Source organism: Marmota monax, unplaced genomic scaffold (assembly GCF_021218885.2).
Source record: "Marmota monax isolate L192 unplaced genomic scaffold, Marmota_monax_Labrador192_F-V1.1 WCK01_AAM20220418_F8-fsc00013, whole genome shotgun sequence".
NCBI lineage: Eukaryota > Metazoa > Chordata > Mammalia > Rodentia > Sciuridae > Marmota > Marmota monax.
In genome coordinates, this window is record NW_026692202.1 from 136020 (window position 1) to 152717 (window position 16698).

The 16698-nt window shown below is 38.2% G+C and overlaps 1 protein-coding gene across 1 annotated transcript in view; it reads left to right on the forward strand.

The window, feature by feature from the left end:
* The window catches only part of Slc22a16 (solute carrier family 22 member 16), a 49731-nt gene that overhangs the window by 13720 nt on the left and 19313 nt on the right, over positions 1–16698 (forward strand). The window contains exon 3 of the mRNA XM_058574995.1: positions 10523–10640. Coding sequence (XP_058430978.1) covers positions 10523–10640 — 118 coding nt within the window. The remainder of the gene's footprint in view (positions 1–10522; positions 10641–16698) is intronic.

A 16698-nucleotide genomic window follows, 5' to 3' on the forward strand; every position in this document is an offset into this window, starting at 1 on the left:
GGCTACCGCTCCCACCAGTGCTGACAACTGAGGTCTCTTGCACCAGCTACCGGGGGCGTGGCTACCGGAGGGCAAGCAAATTCGCTGGGGGTTCTCAGCCCCAAGCTCTACAAACTTAGGGTCTGAGGGAGGCAAACAGGGAGAGTGTGCCCAGTCGTTCATGAAAACAGGGCTCCCAGGAGCAGCAGACCTGGCGTGTAGCCAGTATTGTGGTGAGCATCACAGGTGAGCGGGGCCTGGCTTGAGGAAACATAAGAGAAGGCCCTAGGCACTCAGGATTGGAGACCCGCCCAGTCTGGGAGGAAGAGCTGCTGCACAGTGATTGGTTCCCACCTACTGAGAGGAGAAGCTTGGCCCAGTGGGCACAGCTCCACCTACTGGAAGAGAAGTTAATCGAACTCTATGACTGCATTTATTATTATTATTTTTTCTTTTTCTTTCATTTTCATTTTTTTGTTGTTGTTCTTTAACTTTTTTTAAATGTTTTTAATTTTTTTAAAATTTATTTATTTATTATTATTATTTTTTTTTAAATTTTAATTTTCATTTTTTTATTATCATTTTTTTAAATATTTTTTTTCTTTCTTTATTTTCTATTTTTTTCTTTTGTCTTTTCATTTCTTTTCAATTTTCTTATTCCCCCTTCCTTGAATTCTACCTGCCTACTCTCATTCTCTTTAGTGACTTCTTCCCTTCCCTTCTAATATCTTTCCTCCCAAGCATCAAATAAATCTATAAGAGTAAACAGTAACTCAGCAGTCAAACAGAACAAGAAGTAACATGAGCAGCATAAAAAAGCAAGGAAGAAAAGGAGTGCAAACAATGAAGGACAGCCTAAATATTCAGGAGGACCTAGAGTCATCAGAAAAATGGTCATATAAAGAACTCAAGGAATACCTTAGACAGATGGAATGGAACCTTAAAGAAGATACGAGACAGCAAATCCAAACAGTGAAAGAACACATTGAAAATGAATTACATAAACAGATAAAAGAAGAAGTTAAGCATCTTTATCAGGAGATAGAGATTATAAAAAAAAATCAAACAATAATTCTAGAAATGAAGGAAATGATAAACCAAATTAAGAACTCAATTGAGAGTATCACTAACAGAGTGGAGCAAGTAGAAGCCAGAACGTCAGATAATGAAGACAAAATACATCATCTTGAAAAGAGTCTAGCCAACTCAGAAAGGCTGGTAAAAAATCATGAGAAAAACATCCAAGAGATATGGGATAACATAAAAAAAACAAACTTACGAGTCATCGGGATAGAGGAAGGTACAGAGATTCAAATCAAGGGAATGAGTAACCTGCTGAATGAAATAATTACAGAAAACTTTCCAGAAATAAAAAAGGAAACGGATATACAAATTGTAGATGCATACAGGACACCGAGCACACAAAATCACAGTAGACCAACGCCAAGCACATTGTTATGAAGATATCCAAAATACAGAACAAAGAGAAAATATTAAAAGCTACAAGAGAAAGGAGGCAGATTACATTCAGGGGTAAACCAATAAGGTTAACAATGGATTTTTCATCACAGACGCTGAAAGCGAGAAGATCCTGGAACAATGTATTTCAAACACTGAAAGACAATGGATGCCAACCAAGAATTCTGTATCCAGCAAAATTAAGCTTCAGGTACGACAACGAAATAAAAATCTTTCATGATAAACAAAAGCTAAAAGAATTTGCAGCCAGAAAACCAGCATTGCAAAGCATCTTGAGCAAAACACTACACGAGGAGGAAATGAAAAACAATAACCAAAACCATCAGTGGGAAGTGCCTCTGTAAAGACAGAGGGTGGGGGGGAAAGCTAATCATGGAGAAACAAACTAAATTTAAAAAAAAAAGAAGATAAATAATCAAACATGGCTGGAAGTACAAACCATATATCAATAGTAACTCTAAACGTTAATGGCGTAAACTCTCCAATAAAGCGACATAGGCTGGTAACATGGATTAAAAAAACAAATCCAACAATATGCTGCCTCCAGGAGACACATCTGATTGGAAAAGACATACACAGGCTGAAGGTGAAAGGTTGGGAAAAAATATACCACGCACACGGTCCTCGTAAGCAAGCAGGGGTGGCCATCCTCATATCGAATAAAATCGACTTCAAGACTAAGTTAATCAAAAGGGATAAGGAAGGACATTATATACTGTTAAAAGGAACCATTCACCAACAAGACATAACAATTATCAATATTTATGCACCAAATAATGGTGCTGCAACGTTCATAAAACAAATTCTCCTCAAGTTCAAGAATCAAATAGAACACAACACATAATTATGGGTGACTTCAACACACCTCTCTCACCATTGGACAGATCCTCCAAACAAAAGTTGAATAAAGAAACTATAGAACTCAATATCACAATCAATAACCTAGACTTAACTGACATATATAGAATATATCAACCATCATCAAGTGGATATACTTTTTTCTCAGCAGCACATGGATCCTTCTCAAAAATAGACCATATATTATGCCATAGGGCAACCCTCAGTAAATATAAAGGGGTGGAGATAATACCATGCATTCTATCTGATCATAATGGAATGAAACTGGAAATCAATGATAAAAGACGGAAGGAAAAATCCTACATCACATGGAAAATGAACAATATGTTACTGAATGATCAATGGGTTACAGAAGACATAAAGGAGGAAATCAAAAAATTCTTAGAGATAAATGAAAATACGGACACAACATATCGGAATCTATGGGACACAATGAAAGCAGTTTTAAGAGGGAAATTCATCACCTAGAGGTCATTCCTCAAAAAAAGGAAAAACCAACAAATAAATGAGCTCACACTTCATCTCAAAGCCCTAGAAAAGGAAGAGCAAAACAACAGCAAATGTAGCAGAAGGCAAGAAATAATTAAAATCAGAGCGGAAATCAACGAAATTGAAACAAAAGAAACTATTGAAAAAATTAACAAAACTAAAAGTTGGTTCTTCGAAAAAATAAATAAGATCGACAGACCCTTAGCCATGCTAACGAAGAGAAGAAGAGAGAGAACTCAAATTACTAACATACGGGATGAAAAAGGCAATATCACAACAGATGCTACAGAAATACAGAAGACAATTAGAAATTACTTTGAAAACCTATATTCCAATAAAATAGAAGATAGTGAAGACATCGATAAATTTCTTAAGTCATATGACTTGCCCAGACTGAGTCAGGAGGATACTCACAACTTAAACAGACCAATATCAATGGATGAAATAGAAGAAGCAATCAAAAGACTACCAACCAAGAAAAGCCCAGGACCGGATGGGTATACAGTGGAGTTTTACAAAACCTTTAAAGAAGAATTAATACCAATACTTTTCAAGTTATTTCAGGAAATAGAAAAAGAGGGAGCTCTGCCAAATTCATTCTATGAGGCCAACATCACCCTGATTCCGAAACCAGACAAATACACCTCAAAGAAAGAAAACTACAGACAAATATCTCTGATGAACCTAGATGCAAAAATCCTCAATAATATTCTGGCGAATAGGATACAAAGGCACATCAAAAAAATTGTGCACTATGATCAAGTAGGATTCATCCCTGGGATGCAAGGATGGTTCAATATACGGAAATCAATAAATGTTATTCACCACATCAATAGACTTAAAGATAAGAACCATATGATCATCTCGATAGACGCAGAAAAAGCATTTGACAAAGTACAGCATCCCTTTATGTTCAAAACATTAGAAAAACTAGGGATAATAGGAACTTACCTCGACATTGTAAAAGCTATCTATGCTAAGCCTCAGGCTAGCATCATTCTGAATGGAGAAAAATTGAAGGCATTCCCTCTAAAATCTGGAACAAGACAGGGATGCCCTCTATCACCACTTCTATTCAATATAGTGCTTGAAACACTGGCCAGAGCAATTAGACAGACGAAAGAAATTAAAGGCATAAAAATAGGAAAAGAAGAACTTAAATTATCACTATTTGCAGGTGACATGATTCTATACCTAGCAGACCCAAAAGGCTCTACAAAGAAACTATTAGAGCTAATAAATGAATTCAGCAAAGTGGCAGGATATAAAATCAACACGCATAAATCAAAGGCATTCCTGTATATCAGCGACAAACCCTCTGAAATGGAAATGAGGACAACCACTCCATTCACAATATCTTCAAAAAAAATAAAATACTTGGGAATCAACCTAACAAAAGAGGTGAAAGATTTATACAATGAAAACTACAGAACCCTAAAAAGAGAAGTAGAAGAAGATCTTAGAAGATGGAAAAATATACCCTGTTCATGGATAGGCAGAACTAACATCATCAAAATGGCGATATTACCAAAAGTTCTCTATAGGTTTAATGCAATGCCAATCAAAATCCCAACGGCATTTCTTGTAGAAATAGAGAAAGCAATCATGAAATTCATATGGAAAAATAAAAGACCCAGAATAGCAAAAACAATGCTAAGCAGGAAGTGTGAATCAGGCGGTATAGCGATACCAGATTTCAAACTATATTACAGAGCAATAGTAACAAAAACAGCATGGTACTGGTACCAAAACAGGCGGGTGGACCAATGGTACAGAATAGAGGACACAGAGACTAATCCACAAAGCTACAACTATCTTATATTTGATAAAGGAGCTAAAAGCATGCAATGGAGGAAGGATAGCATCTTCAACAAATGGTGTTGGGAAAACTGGAAATCCATATGCAACAAAATGAAACTGAATCCCCTCCTCTCGCCATGCACAAAAGTTAACTCAAAGTGGATCAAGGAGCTAGATATCAAATCAGAGACTCTGCGTCTGATAGAAGAAAAAGTTGGCTCCGATCTACATATTGTGGGGTCGGGCTCCAAATTCCTTAATAGGACACCCATAGCACAAAAGTTAATAACAAGAATCAACAAATGGGACTTACTCAAACTAAAAAGTTTTTTCTCAGCAAGAGAAACAATAAGAGAGGTAAATAGGGAGCCTACATCATGGGAACAAATTTTTACTCCTCACACTTCAGATAGAGCCCTAATATCCAGAGTATACAAAGAACTCAAAAAATTAGACAATAAGATAACAAATAACCTAATCAACAAATGGGCCAAGGACCTGAACAGACACTTCTCAGAGGAGGACATACAATCAATCAATAAGTACATGAAAAAATGTTCACCATCTCTAGCAGTCAGAGAAATGCAAATCAAAACCACCCTAAGATACCATCTCACTCCAGTAAGATTGGCAGCCATTATGAAGTCAAACAACAACAAGTGCTGGCGAGGATGTGGGGAAAAGGGTACTCTTGTACATTACTGTTGGGACTGCAAACTGGTGTGGCCAATTTGGAAAGCAGTATGGAGATTCCTGGGAAAGCTGGGAATGGAACCACCATTTGACCCAGCTATTGCCCTTCTCGGACTATTCCCTGAAGACCTTAAAAGAGCATACTACAGGGATACTGCCACATTGATGTTCATAGCAGCACAATTCACAATTGCTAGACTGTGGAACCAACCCAGATGCCCTTCAATAGATGAATGGATAAAAAAATGTGGCATTTATACACCATGGAGTATTAACCAGCACTACGAAATGACAAAATCTTAGAATTTGCAGGGAAATGGATGGCACTAGAGCAGATTATGCTAAGTGAAGCTAGCCAATCCCTAAAAAACAAATACCAAATGTCTTCTTTGATATAATGAGAGCAACTAAGAACAGAGCAGGGAGGAAGAGCAGGAAGAAAAGATTAACATTAAACAGAGACACGAGGTGGGAGGGAAAGGGAGAGAAAAGGGAAATTGCATGGAAATGGAGGGAGACCCTCATTGTTATACAAAATTACATATAAGAGGTTGTGAGGGGAATGGGAAAATAAACAAGGAGAGAAATGAATTACAGTAGATGGGGTAGAGAGAGAAGATGGGAGGGGAGGGGAGGGGGGATAGTAGAGGATAGGAAAGGTAGCAGAATACAACAGTTACTAATAGGGCATTATGTAAAAATGTGGATGTGTAACCGATGTGATTCTGCAATCTGTATTTGGGGTAAAATTGGGAGTTCATAACCAACTTGAATCTAATGTATGAAATATGATATGTCAAGAGCTTTGTAATGTTTTGAACAACCAATAAAAAAAAAGATTTAGCATGATTATATGTGTCAGTCAGCATTCTGTTACTGTAGAAGAAGAAACCTGAGATAATAGAGGCTCATTTTGGCTTACCGTGTCCATTCACTTGGCCCCATTGCTTTGGGCCTGGGGCAGCATAGTACACTACAGTGGGATTGCTTACCTGGTAGTGGTCAAGAATCAGAAAGAGAGGAAGGGGCTGGGGTACCAGTATCCTTTTTAAGGGCATCCCCCCAGTGATCTAACTTCCTTCCTTCAGGCTACACCTCCTAAGGGTTCTACCACCTTCCAGTAGTGCCACAGGTTGGGGACTTCTTCACACATGGGCTTTTGGGGGATACTTCCAAAGTATAGCAACATTTTTTTTCTTTTTCTTCTTTTCCCAGTCTTTCCATTCCCTTCCCCCTTTCCTGTCGCTTATCCCCCCTTTCCTTACCTTCCCTCCCTCCCTCCCTCCCTTCCTTCCTTCCTTCCTTCCTCCTTCCTTCTCTCTTCTTCCTCCTTCTCCCCCTCTCCTATTCCTTCTCCTCTTCTTCCTCCTTTCTTTTTGAGACAGCCTCTTGCTATGTTGCCCAGGCTGACCTCAAACTCCTGCATCAGCATCTCAAGTACCTGAGACTACAGCTATGCTCCACCGTGCCTAGGAACATCTTAATTGTGAAATGTTAAAAACTTTTCCAGAAACAAACCAGGATGTGTAAAATGCTACTTCTACTTAGCATTGTGCTGGAGGTTCTAGTCAGTGGTTTAAGAATGAGGGGTGGAGGGGAGAAACGGAAGAGAAAGGAGGATAGAAGGGTATAATGATTGGAAAGGAAGAATAAGTCATTATTTACATCTGTACAATTATATATGAAAATTCACAGGTGAACTCTTAGAATTAATGAGCATTTAATAAGGTTGGACATATTATCAACATGTCAAGATTTGTTGTGTTTTTATATACTGAAAACAAAAAAATCTTTGAATTGCAAAAGTCTAAAAATATGAAATATATGGATAAATCTAACAAAAAGTAATTCCTCTATGGAGAAAATTACAGGATTTAAGAATCAAATTGTTGAGGTATATAAATATATTATCAAACAAACAGGTGGGTGATCTCTTGCATTATAAGCATTGAGTATGGTACAAATAAGACATTGTATATTTGTGGGAAAAGTATCAGTCAGCGGTGCTGGGACAGCTCTCTAGCTACAAAGAAGAAAAACACAGTTGAATTGCCTTCTTCACTCTTGGAAAAATGACTTACCGAGGGATTAAAGATTCATATGTGAAAGGCAAAACTATTGGACTTCAGGAAGATAATATAGAGAATATTTTCAGAAAGTAAGGGAATGGAAGGGCAATCATTAAAACAAACAGGCCTAACTATGAAGAAAAAGGTGGATAGATTTGACTTCCTTAGAAGAATTTATACCCATCAAAAGACACACACACATATATATATATATATATATATATATATATATATATATATATATATATGGAGAGAGAGAGAGGAATATTTGCTTTACAAAAGAATTATTGTCTAGAATAGTCAAAGGACTCTACCAATAGAAAAACTACAACCCACTAGAAAAATGGAGAAAAGATTTGAATTTGTTCTATAGAAGAGAAAATCCAAATGACTAATGAAAAGATAAAAAAAAGAGTATCAATGATATATAACCACACCATTTATTTTCAACCAGTTGCTTAAAGTAAAGAGTTCTTGTAATATTAAGAGTTGGTGAGGACATGGAGTACTAGAATCTCCTGTCCTGGTGGTTTGAATGCAAATCAAGAATGCAAAATTGGCAAAATTTTGAAGAACGATTTGGCATTATGTGGAGAAGCTAGTAATGTGCATAGTTCACTTACTTTAGTATGAGTACCTTGGACATGCTCTTGTGTATGTCCACATGGGTACATGCATAAGAATGCTCCCATGGTATTGTTCCTAACAGTCCAGCACTGTGAAGAACTCAAATAAATGTCTTCTAACTGTGTCATGATGCCTGCATTGTAGTGTATTCTTAGAGTAGGAAGAATATGTGCCCTGAAAATGAATGAACCACAGCTACATTAAACAACATAGATGAATTACTCAAACATAATTTGAGCGAAAGAAGCAAATCATAAATTAATACACAAGGTATTATTTTGCTATAGAAAGTTTAGAACCATACAGCAAAACTAATCTATATTGTTATAAACAATCATTTAGTGTTGCATATAAAAGTGGTTCAATGGAATGAAAATCAAGGAATTGATTATCATTGAAGTTAAGTTAATGGCTCCTGCTGGAATTGGGCAGGAGGTTTGTGACCACAGAGGATGGTGCAGGAAGTTATTGAGTGATTGGCAATGATCTCCTACTTGTCTTGGGTAGTGATTTCCTGGTGTTTGGTTCTTTGTTATTTCCTATTCTGTATATATATATATATATATATATATATATATATATATATATATATATATATAATGCATGCATTATATATTATTATGCATAAAGGAAAGAAATAAGATCTGATATCATTCTTATGGAGCTAACAATAGAAAAGACAAGACTTTTAAATGGGTAATTTTAATGAAATATGTTAAATACTTTAAAAATAATAACAACAATTTACATTTATGGATAATTAAGTACTATCTACTATTCTAATATCTTGTGTAATATTATTAAATATTATTAATATTATTAGTAATATTATTAACATTATTAAAGAAGTCTGTGAGGTATAGGCAGTATTTTTTTTTTTGCTTATGAGGAAAAGAAAGCATAGAAAATTAATTTCACTTGGGAAGGGGTGGGGGGTGGAGCTGGTATTTGAGCCCAGGCCAGTGTGCATAACTACTGCACAATCTGTATCTTAATTTCTGCCGAGAACCCCCAGGGGATGAAGAGGAAAGACTTCCTATTTGATTTGAGTTTGCAAAGCTCCATGAAAGTTGTCAGATGGCAATGACTTTTTAAAGGTGAAGGGGCAACTCTCTTGAGAGAGCTTGGCACCCTTCAGGCAAAGAAAAAAAAATAAAACTCAGCCCAACCAACAGGTTTTCTTGGTGCAGCAGAGGAAATGCAAGTACATAGAAGCCTGGAAGGGCAGGGCAGGATAGGGTGGCAGAAGTGTAGGATGGATAAAGGAAATGACAAGAGACGAAGCCATGACAAGGATACTTCATTTCTAGGAAGTGGGAGGTTGGAAAAACTGGTGGAAGACCATTGAAGAAATGGTGAAGGCTAGAGCCAAAGCCAGAAAAGTAGGGAGAGAAAGACAAAGACCTATATGGGAAGTATTTCTGATGTGACGTATTTGGTGACCAATATGCAAGGGGGTGAGTGGCCATCAGGAGAGGTATATGATAAGGCTAAGGATGGCAGGGAGAGAGCAGCTCCAGAGGAGAGTGGAGTATGTCTGGATATTTTTCAATAAGTTTGTGCTATCTATGGATCATGGGGGGAAAAGAAGGGATATATTCAAAATTAACACCAACTACAACATCAAGGAAAGATGGCGGCTCTGCAGGACATTAGAGAGTTAATAATAGCACATGCTCAGGAATCCAAGCAGGGGAAGTAGGTGAAACCACAAGAGCAGTGTTGCCAGTAGAGGACCTTAGGAGAGGTTGGCCTTGAGACAGGGGCCATCAGAGAGAGATAAGCACAATTGGGAGTGATGTTCTGTAAGCCATGGGACAGCAGAGCCCTGATGAGTAGGCAGGGTCAGTGCCACCCGAAATGACAGGCAGAAGAGGACCAAGGTGGGCAATTTGGAGTCTCTGGTGACAGCAAAGTAGGCACAGGAAAGTGGGTTGCCCTTGGCCACCATCAGCTGAGGAAGAATAGAAATTGAGGAAGTAGGTATTTCCTTCTGATGAGTCTACCAGGAGGAAATGTGAGGTGGCTAAAGGAGCCATGGGGTGATCTTTTGGGTGAAAGAGACTTAAACTGAAAAGAAGGAGTTTTAGAGGAAAGGGAAAGATAGAGGGAAAAGAAATAATGCGTAGATTAAGGTCTCAGAGGAGGCGGGAAGAGGCATGATCTGAGAGCCTGACAGAGCCAAGAAAACCAGGCTGCCTCCATTTTTCAAAATGGTGTTTTGGAGGGAAAGGAGTTTGTACCTCCAGAGAGGCGTGAAGCAGAGAGGCTGAATGCAGACGAGATTGTGTGAGATGACCCAGAGGTGACTGTGTGTGCACCAGCAGCTTAGCTTGAGGCTTCCTCACTGAAATGCTGGTCTCTTGAATCAATCATGTGTTAATTCATGATTTGCCCAAAATAAACGTAGGAATAACTGCACTAAGCTATTAAAAACATTGGTAACTCGTCTCTCATGAACTGGAATGGATGCTTAAACTGTTACAAGCCGACTTTCCTTCTTCCACTGTTTGATTCTTATTTTGCAGACTAGGAAGGCGAATGGTCCTGTGGTGCACAAGCACTGGCATATTTTTGTTTGGAATAATGTCAGTATTTACGTTTGATTATTATAGCTTCGTGATCGCACGCTTTCTTCTTGCTGTGGTGAGTTGTTTTCTCTTACCACTTTAGTTCTGCTATGATATTTTCATTTTTACCTTAATTCTTTTTAGTTTTGCTCATTTAGAATCTGGTGAGAGACATCAAGGACTGGCTATAACTTAAAGCCTGTTGACCAACCCTTTCCCATCTCCACTTCCCCCTTACCCTCTTTAGCTTCTGTGGCATATTAATGACTTATGTTTAGAATGGAACTCATTTACATGAAAAATTGCCGCTTACTGGGCAGAAATTTTTTTTGCTCGACTATGCTCCCACCCTAAAATGACAATTTCTGAGCAATTATTCTGGTCTAGTCAGGACCTGTATACCCAAACCAAACCGACAAAAGGTATTGTCAAAGTGGTTTGTATAATGTAAAGAAGAATATAAATGACTCTTTTGAATCTTTTTTAAAAAATATTTTTGAAGTTGTCGATGGGCCTTAATTTTATTATTTTTATTTATTTATTTATAGTGCTGAGAATCCAACCCAGTGCCTCACACTCAATGCGAGGCAAGGGCTCTGCCACTGAGCCACAACCGCAGCCTGAGGCATTGAATCTTTATGTTATGAGGATTGGGGGAGTCCAGTGGACAGATCAGGAATTTGAAGACCATTTTTGTCATATATTGACAGCCATATGACCTTACACAAATATGCTATTCTCTTAGAGCTGTGATTTCTATTCTATAAACTATAGAAAGTAATACCTGTTTCCTGGGTTGTTATCAGGATTCAGTGAGACTCAATGTAAACACCCATGTTGCAACCCCTGGCACAGAGCAGGCACATCTGACAATGGCAACTGTTACAGGAAGTGGGCAGCAGGCAAGAAGCTGTTTCCAGGATCAATGAAGCTTTCCAGACAAGCTTCTAAACTATTAAACAATAGTGATTTTTTTTTTTTGATTAGAGGTTGTTGATCAAGACTAATGGAGTAAAGTTTGTATCTGGGGGGAAGAATTTGTGATCTTAATAAAATCAGAGCAGGGTATGCATAAAAACCCCACCTGGGGGGCAGGGTGGATGATGAGGGTCCAGAGTCAAGACAGGGACTTCAAGCTCAGAAGAGATCCCCAGGACCCTTCGGGAACAAGGTGGTATGTTTGGTTTTGGTGGATGCAAAGGGATGGTCAAAGTTGAAGAGATATTTTTTTTAAAACAATCTTTGTAGTTGTAGATGGACAGAATGCCTTTATTTTATTTATTTATTTTTATGTGGTGTTGAGGATCAAACCCAGTGCTTCACACATGCTAGGCGAGCACTCTGCCACTGAGCTACAGCCCCAGCCCTGAAGAGAGATGTTTTAAAGTATAGAAAATTAAAGGTGTTGGGCTGGAGTTGTGGCTCAGCAGGAGAGGGCTCGCCTAGTGTGAGCGAGGTCCTGGGTTCGATCCTCAGCACCACATAAAAATAAATGTATTGTGTCCAACTACAACTAACTAAGTAAAATATTTTAAAGAAAGAAAATTAAAGGTGTTGCACCTGAAATAAAAGTAAACACACATATTTAGAAATGTAAAGAGTCTGTTCATATGAAAGATAGAAACCAGTAGTTCTGTTTCAACTGAAGACATGGCTCCATAATTCTAGGGTCAGATTTGTTGAGAGAGACCTTTTGGAGGGCTCCATAGAGGCATATGTACCGAGAAAGTCTGAAGGTCCCTTTTGGAAGACTTATAAGGATAATACTAAAGTTATCTGTTTCAGTCTTGCAAAATACCTTGAATTTGTTCACAGAGCCAAGAACATGAGGCTGTACCTGTTGAACACATCTGAGAAATGTGGTCTTTAACTTTTGGAACTCTTTTCTTTGATTTTTCAAGGGAAATAAATTTGTGGTAGAATTCCAAGTATGGGAGATGCAGACAGATTCATTTACTCAGATATTTATTGATCTGTCTGTAGAGTGCAGTGCTAAATAAACCAGACCCGACTGTTTCAATCATTCTACAGTCTAGAGGAAAACAAGGATGTTGATCATCCATCTTTAAAATACAGAAATCCTATCATACGTGACAACATGGATGGAACATCATTATGTTAAGTGAAATAAACCAGGCACAGAAAGACAAGAACCACACAACCTCATTCATGTGTGGAATCTAAAACAGTAGATCCCATAGAAGTTGAGAATAGAACGGTGGTTACCAGAAGCTAAAGAGGGTAACGGGGAAGTGGAGATGGGAAAGGGTTGGTCAACAGGCTTTAAGTTATAGTTAAAAATGAGAGGTTCTGGTGTGCTGTTGCACAGTCGGTTGACAATAGATGGTCATAATGTCTAGATAGCAATAATGTCCTGAATACTTCAAAAAAGCTGGAAGGGATTTTGAATGTTTTCACCACAAAGAGATGATAAAAGTTAGTCGGGAGCAATGGCACATGTCTATAATCCTAGCAGCTTGGGAGGCTGAGACAAGAGGATCCTGAGTTCAAAGCCAGCCTCAGCAAAAGTGAGACTTTAGACCTGGCACTTGAGCTTAGCATGAAGAGTGAATGTCTGTCACGAGCCTGTCATGATTAAGAGTGTTTACAGTGTTTAGAATTAATCTTCATGCTAAGCTCAAGTGCCATGTCTAAAATCTCAAGCCTTAGGCTCTAAGTCTGGCAGATGCACAGTCACACAGACCTCAGTGGTCAGATCAGGGACTGAGGTAGGCTTCTCCTGGGGTGGAGCTGACGGCCGGTTGAAGAGAGGGTCATAGGGAGAAGTTGCAGTTCTCATCAGGGCCAAGAGTTTGTAGCTGTAGAGTTTGAGAGCTGTGAGGAAGATGCAGAGGATCAGGCAAACGATGAGAAGAGTTGGGATGTTAGTCCAGGTCCTCATCAGGCTCTCCTGCATGAGGGCATCAGTGTCGGATGGCTGAATGTCTGTTCATTTGCTCCATCATTTATACTAAATTTTGGGGCTTCTGACCACTCTTTCAATCCCTATCAGCTGCCACTGGATTTCTCAGTGACATCATTTGCCCTGGGGTTAAAGCATCTGGTCTGGTGGTCCCCACCCTGATTTTCTGGCCTTTTTCCCTTATCTGAGGACGGCAACTTGACAGAGACTTCACTCTGAGCTTGTCAGGGTGGGGATAAGTGATTTGATTATGTCAGGGCTATGCCTGATGATCATATTGGAGGGCTCCGTATGCCATGCCTGGTGAGACTGCAGGTTTCAAGTGGAGTTTTAAAAATGGAGTTGCTTAGGCTAAGGCCTAAGGCCATCCTTACACAATGGCAAAACTGCCTGAACCTATGCCCAAACCTTGCCCAAATTCTGGATCTGACAGAGAGAGACCAGTTAACATGGTTTCTCTTCAAAAGTAAACACCTGTGAAGATAATGACATAATGAGTCTTAAAAAAGTGTGATTCAAGTATCAGAGGATTAAAGGAGGTCTTTGGGCATATCAATGGTACTCTAGGATAATTTTGCAAAAAAACAGAAGACAAACACAAAACAAAACAAAACAAAAAACCCTGTGATTTGTGCAGTGAAAGTCAAATGTGAAATGATTTTGTAGGAAAAATTTCAATCCCTTTAACCTTTCCTCCCCCCAAATACCTATTTTTGATTTGTTCTTTGTTTATCCCAAGAGGGATCAGATATGGTTATTACAATTGAAATTTTACTAAAGATCTTTCTATCTATCTATCTATCTCTCTCTCAGGGATTGAACTTCATTAACCACTGAACCACATCCCCAGCTCCCCCTCCTTTAAAAGAAAAAGATAACAACATTTTTTTATATCTTTATTTTATTTATTCATTTTTATGTGGTGCTGAGGATCAAACCCAGTGCCTTGCACATGCTAGATAAGCACTCTACCACTGAGCCACAACCACAGCAACCCCCCACTTTTTTAAAATATTTTATTTTGAGACAAGATCTTGCTAAATTGCTGAGGCTGGCTTTGAACCTGTGATCCTCCTGTCTCAGCCTCCCAAGGTGCTGGGATTATAGGCATGCATCTGGCATGATAGGCATTTTTAAAAAAATAATTTTAGTTGTAAATGGACACAATGCCTTTATTTTATTCATTCATTTATTTATTTATTTATTTTTATTTATTTTTTTTTAAGAGAGAGTGAGAGAGAGGTAGAGAGAGAGAGAATTTTTTAATATTTATTTTTTAGTATTTGGCGGACACAACATCTTTGTTTGTATGTGGTGCTGAGGATCGAACCCGGGCCGCACGCATGCCAGGCGAGCGTGCTACCGCTTGAGCCACATCCCAGCCCCTTCATTTATTTTTAATGTGGTGCCAAGGATCGAACCCAGTGCCTCTCACGTGCTAGGCAAGCACTCTACCACCCAGCTATAGCCCCAACCCGATAAGCATATTTTTAAACTACAAGTTTCCCCTTGATTTTTTTTTGTTGTTGAGGTAAAATACACATAACATAAAATTTACCATCTTAACCATTTAAAATGTACTGTTTAGTGATATTAAATGTTCCTTTTGCTTTACAGCCATTACTGTTGTGCATCTTCAGAACTCTTTGTTTTGCAAAGGTGAAACTCTGTGTCCATTAAACAACTCCCCATTCCTCCTCTCCCCAGTTCCTCATAACCACCATCTACTTTCTGTCTTTATTATTTTGACTACTCTAGGTACCACATTTAAGTGGAACTATGATACAGTATTTGTCCTTTTGTGCCTGGCTTGTTTCACTTGGTGTACTGTCCTTCAGGTTTATCCATGTTGTAGTATCCGAATTCCTTTCATTTTCAAGACTGAACAGCCAGTCTTATCTAATGGTGTGTGTGTATACACACACACACACACATATATATGTGTGTGTGTGTTTGTGTGTGCATTTTCCTTATGCATTCATCTGGGTTTTAAAAATTTTTATTCTAATTTGTTATATATGACAGCAGAATGCATTACAATTCATATTACATATATACAGCACAATTTTTCATCTCTCTGCTTGTACACAAAGCATATTCACACCATTCGTGTCTTCTTCATACATGTATTTAGGGTAGTGATGTCCATCTCATTCCACCATCTTTTTTTAACCACCTTGCCCCCTTCCTCCCCATGGCTCCCCTTTGCCCTATCTACAGTTCGTCTAATCTTCCCATGCTCCCCCTCCCAAACCTACTATGAATCAGCCTCCTTATATCAGAGAAAATATTTGGCATTTAGTTTTGGGGGATTAGCTAACTTCATTTAGCATTATATTCTGCATTCATCTGTTGATAGACACTTGGGTTATTTCCACATTTTAGCTATTATTAATAAACTGCTATAGAAATGGCTATACAAATGCGTCTTTGAGACTGCCCTTTGCTTTCAATTCCTGTGGGTTTATTCCCAGAAGTGGAATTGCTGAATCATATGGTAACATTATTTTTAATTTCTTGAGGAATTGCTGTATTGTTTTCCATATGAGCTATACCTTTTTACATTCCATTTACTACTGTTCACAAAGAGTGCGTAGGGTTCTAATTTCTCTACATCCAGCCAACACTTCTTTTCTTTCCTCTTCCTCCTCCTCCTCCAACTCCTCCTCCTCTTCTTTTGATAGTACCTGTCTTAATGATTGTGGAGCGGTATCTCCAGGTTTTGATTTGCATTTCCCTAATAATGATGTTGAACATCTTTTCATGTGCTTATTGGCTACTTGTGTATTTTCTTTGGTGAAATGTCTGCTCAAGTCTTTTGCCCTTGTTCGAACTGAATAATTTGTTTTGTGTTGTTGAGTTCTCTGTATATTCCCTTATCAAATATATGATTTGCAAATGTTTTCTCTGTTCTGTAGGTTGCCTTTTCATTCTGTTGATAGTATCCTTTGACGTGCAGAAGTTTTAATTTTTATGAAGTCCAATTTGCCAATCTTTTGTTGTTGTTGCCTGTTGAAATAAAGTTTTAACCAAATCTGTTTTTCTTCCCACTAGTTACCATAAATTTTTGTCCCTATTTAACAATTAGAATTTAGCAATGAAGACTTTATGTTTATAGATAAACATATCCGTGCATCTAGAAGGAACATTATAATGGACTATTTAAATGAAACAAGAAGCAGTGTTAGCAGTGATATCATAAATACTGTCT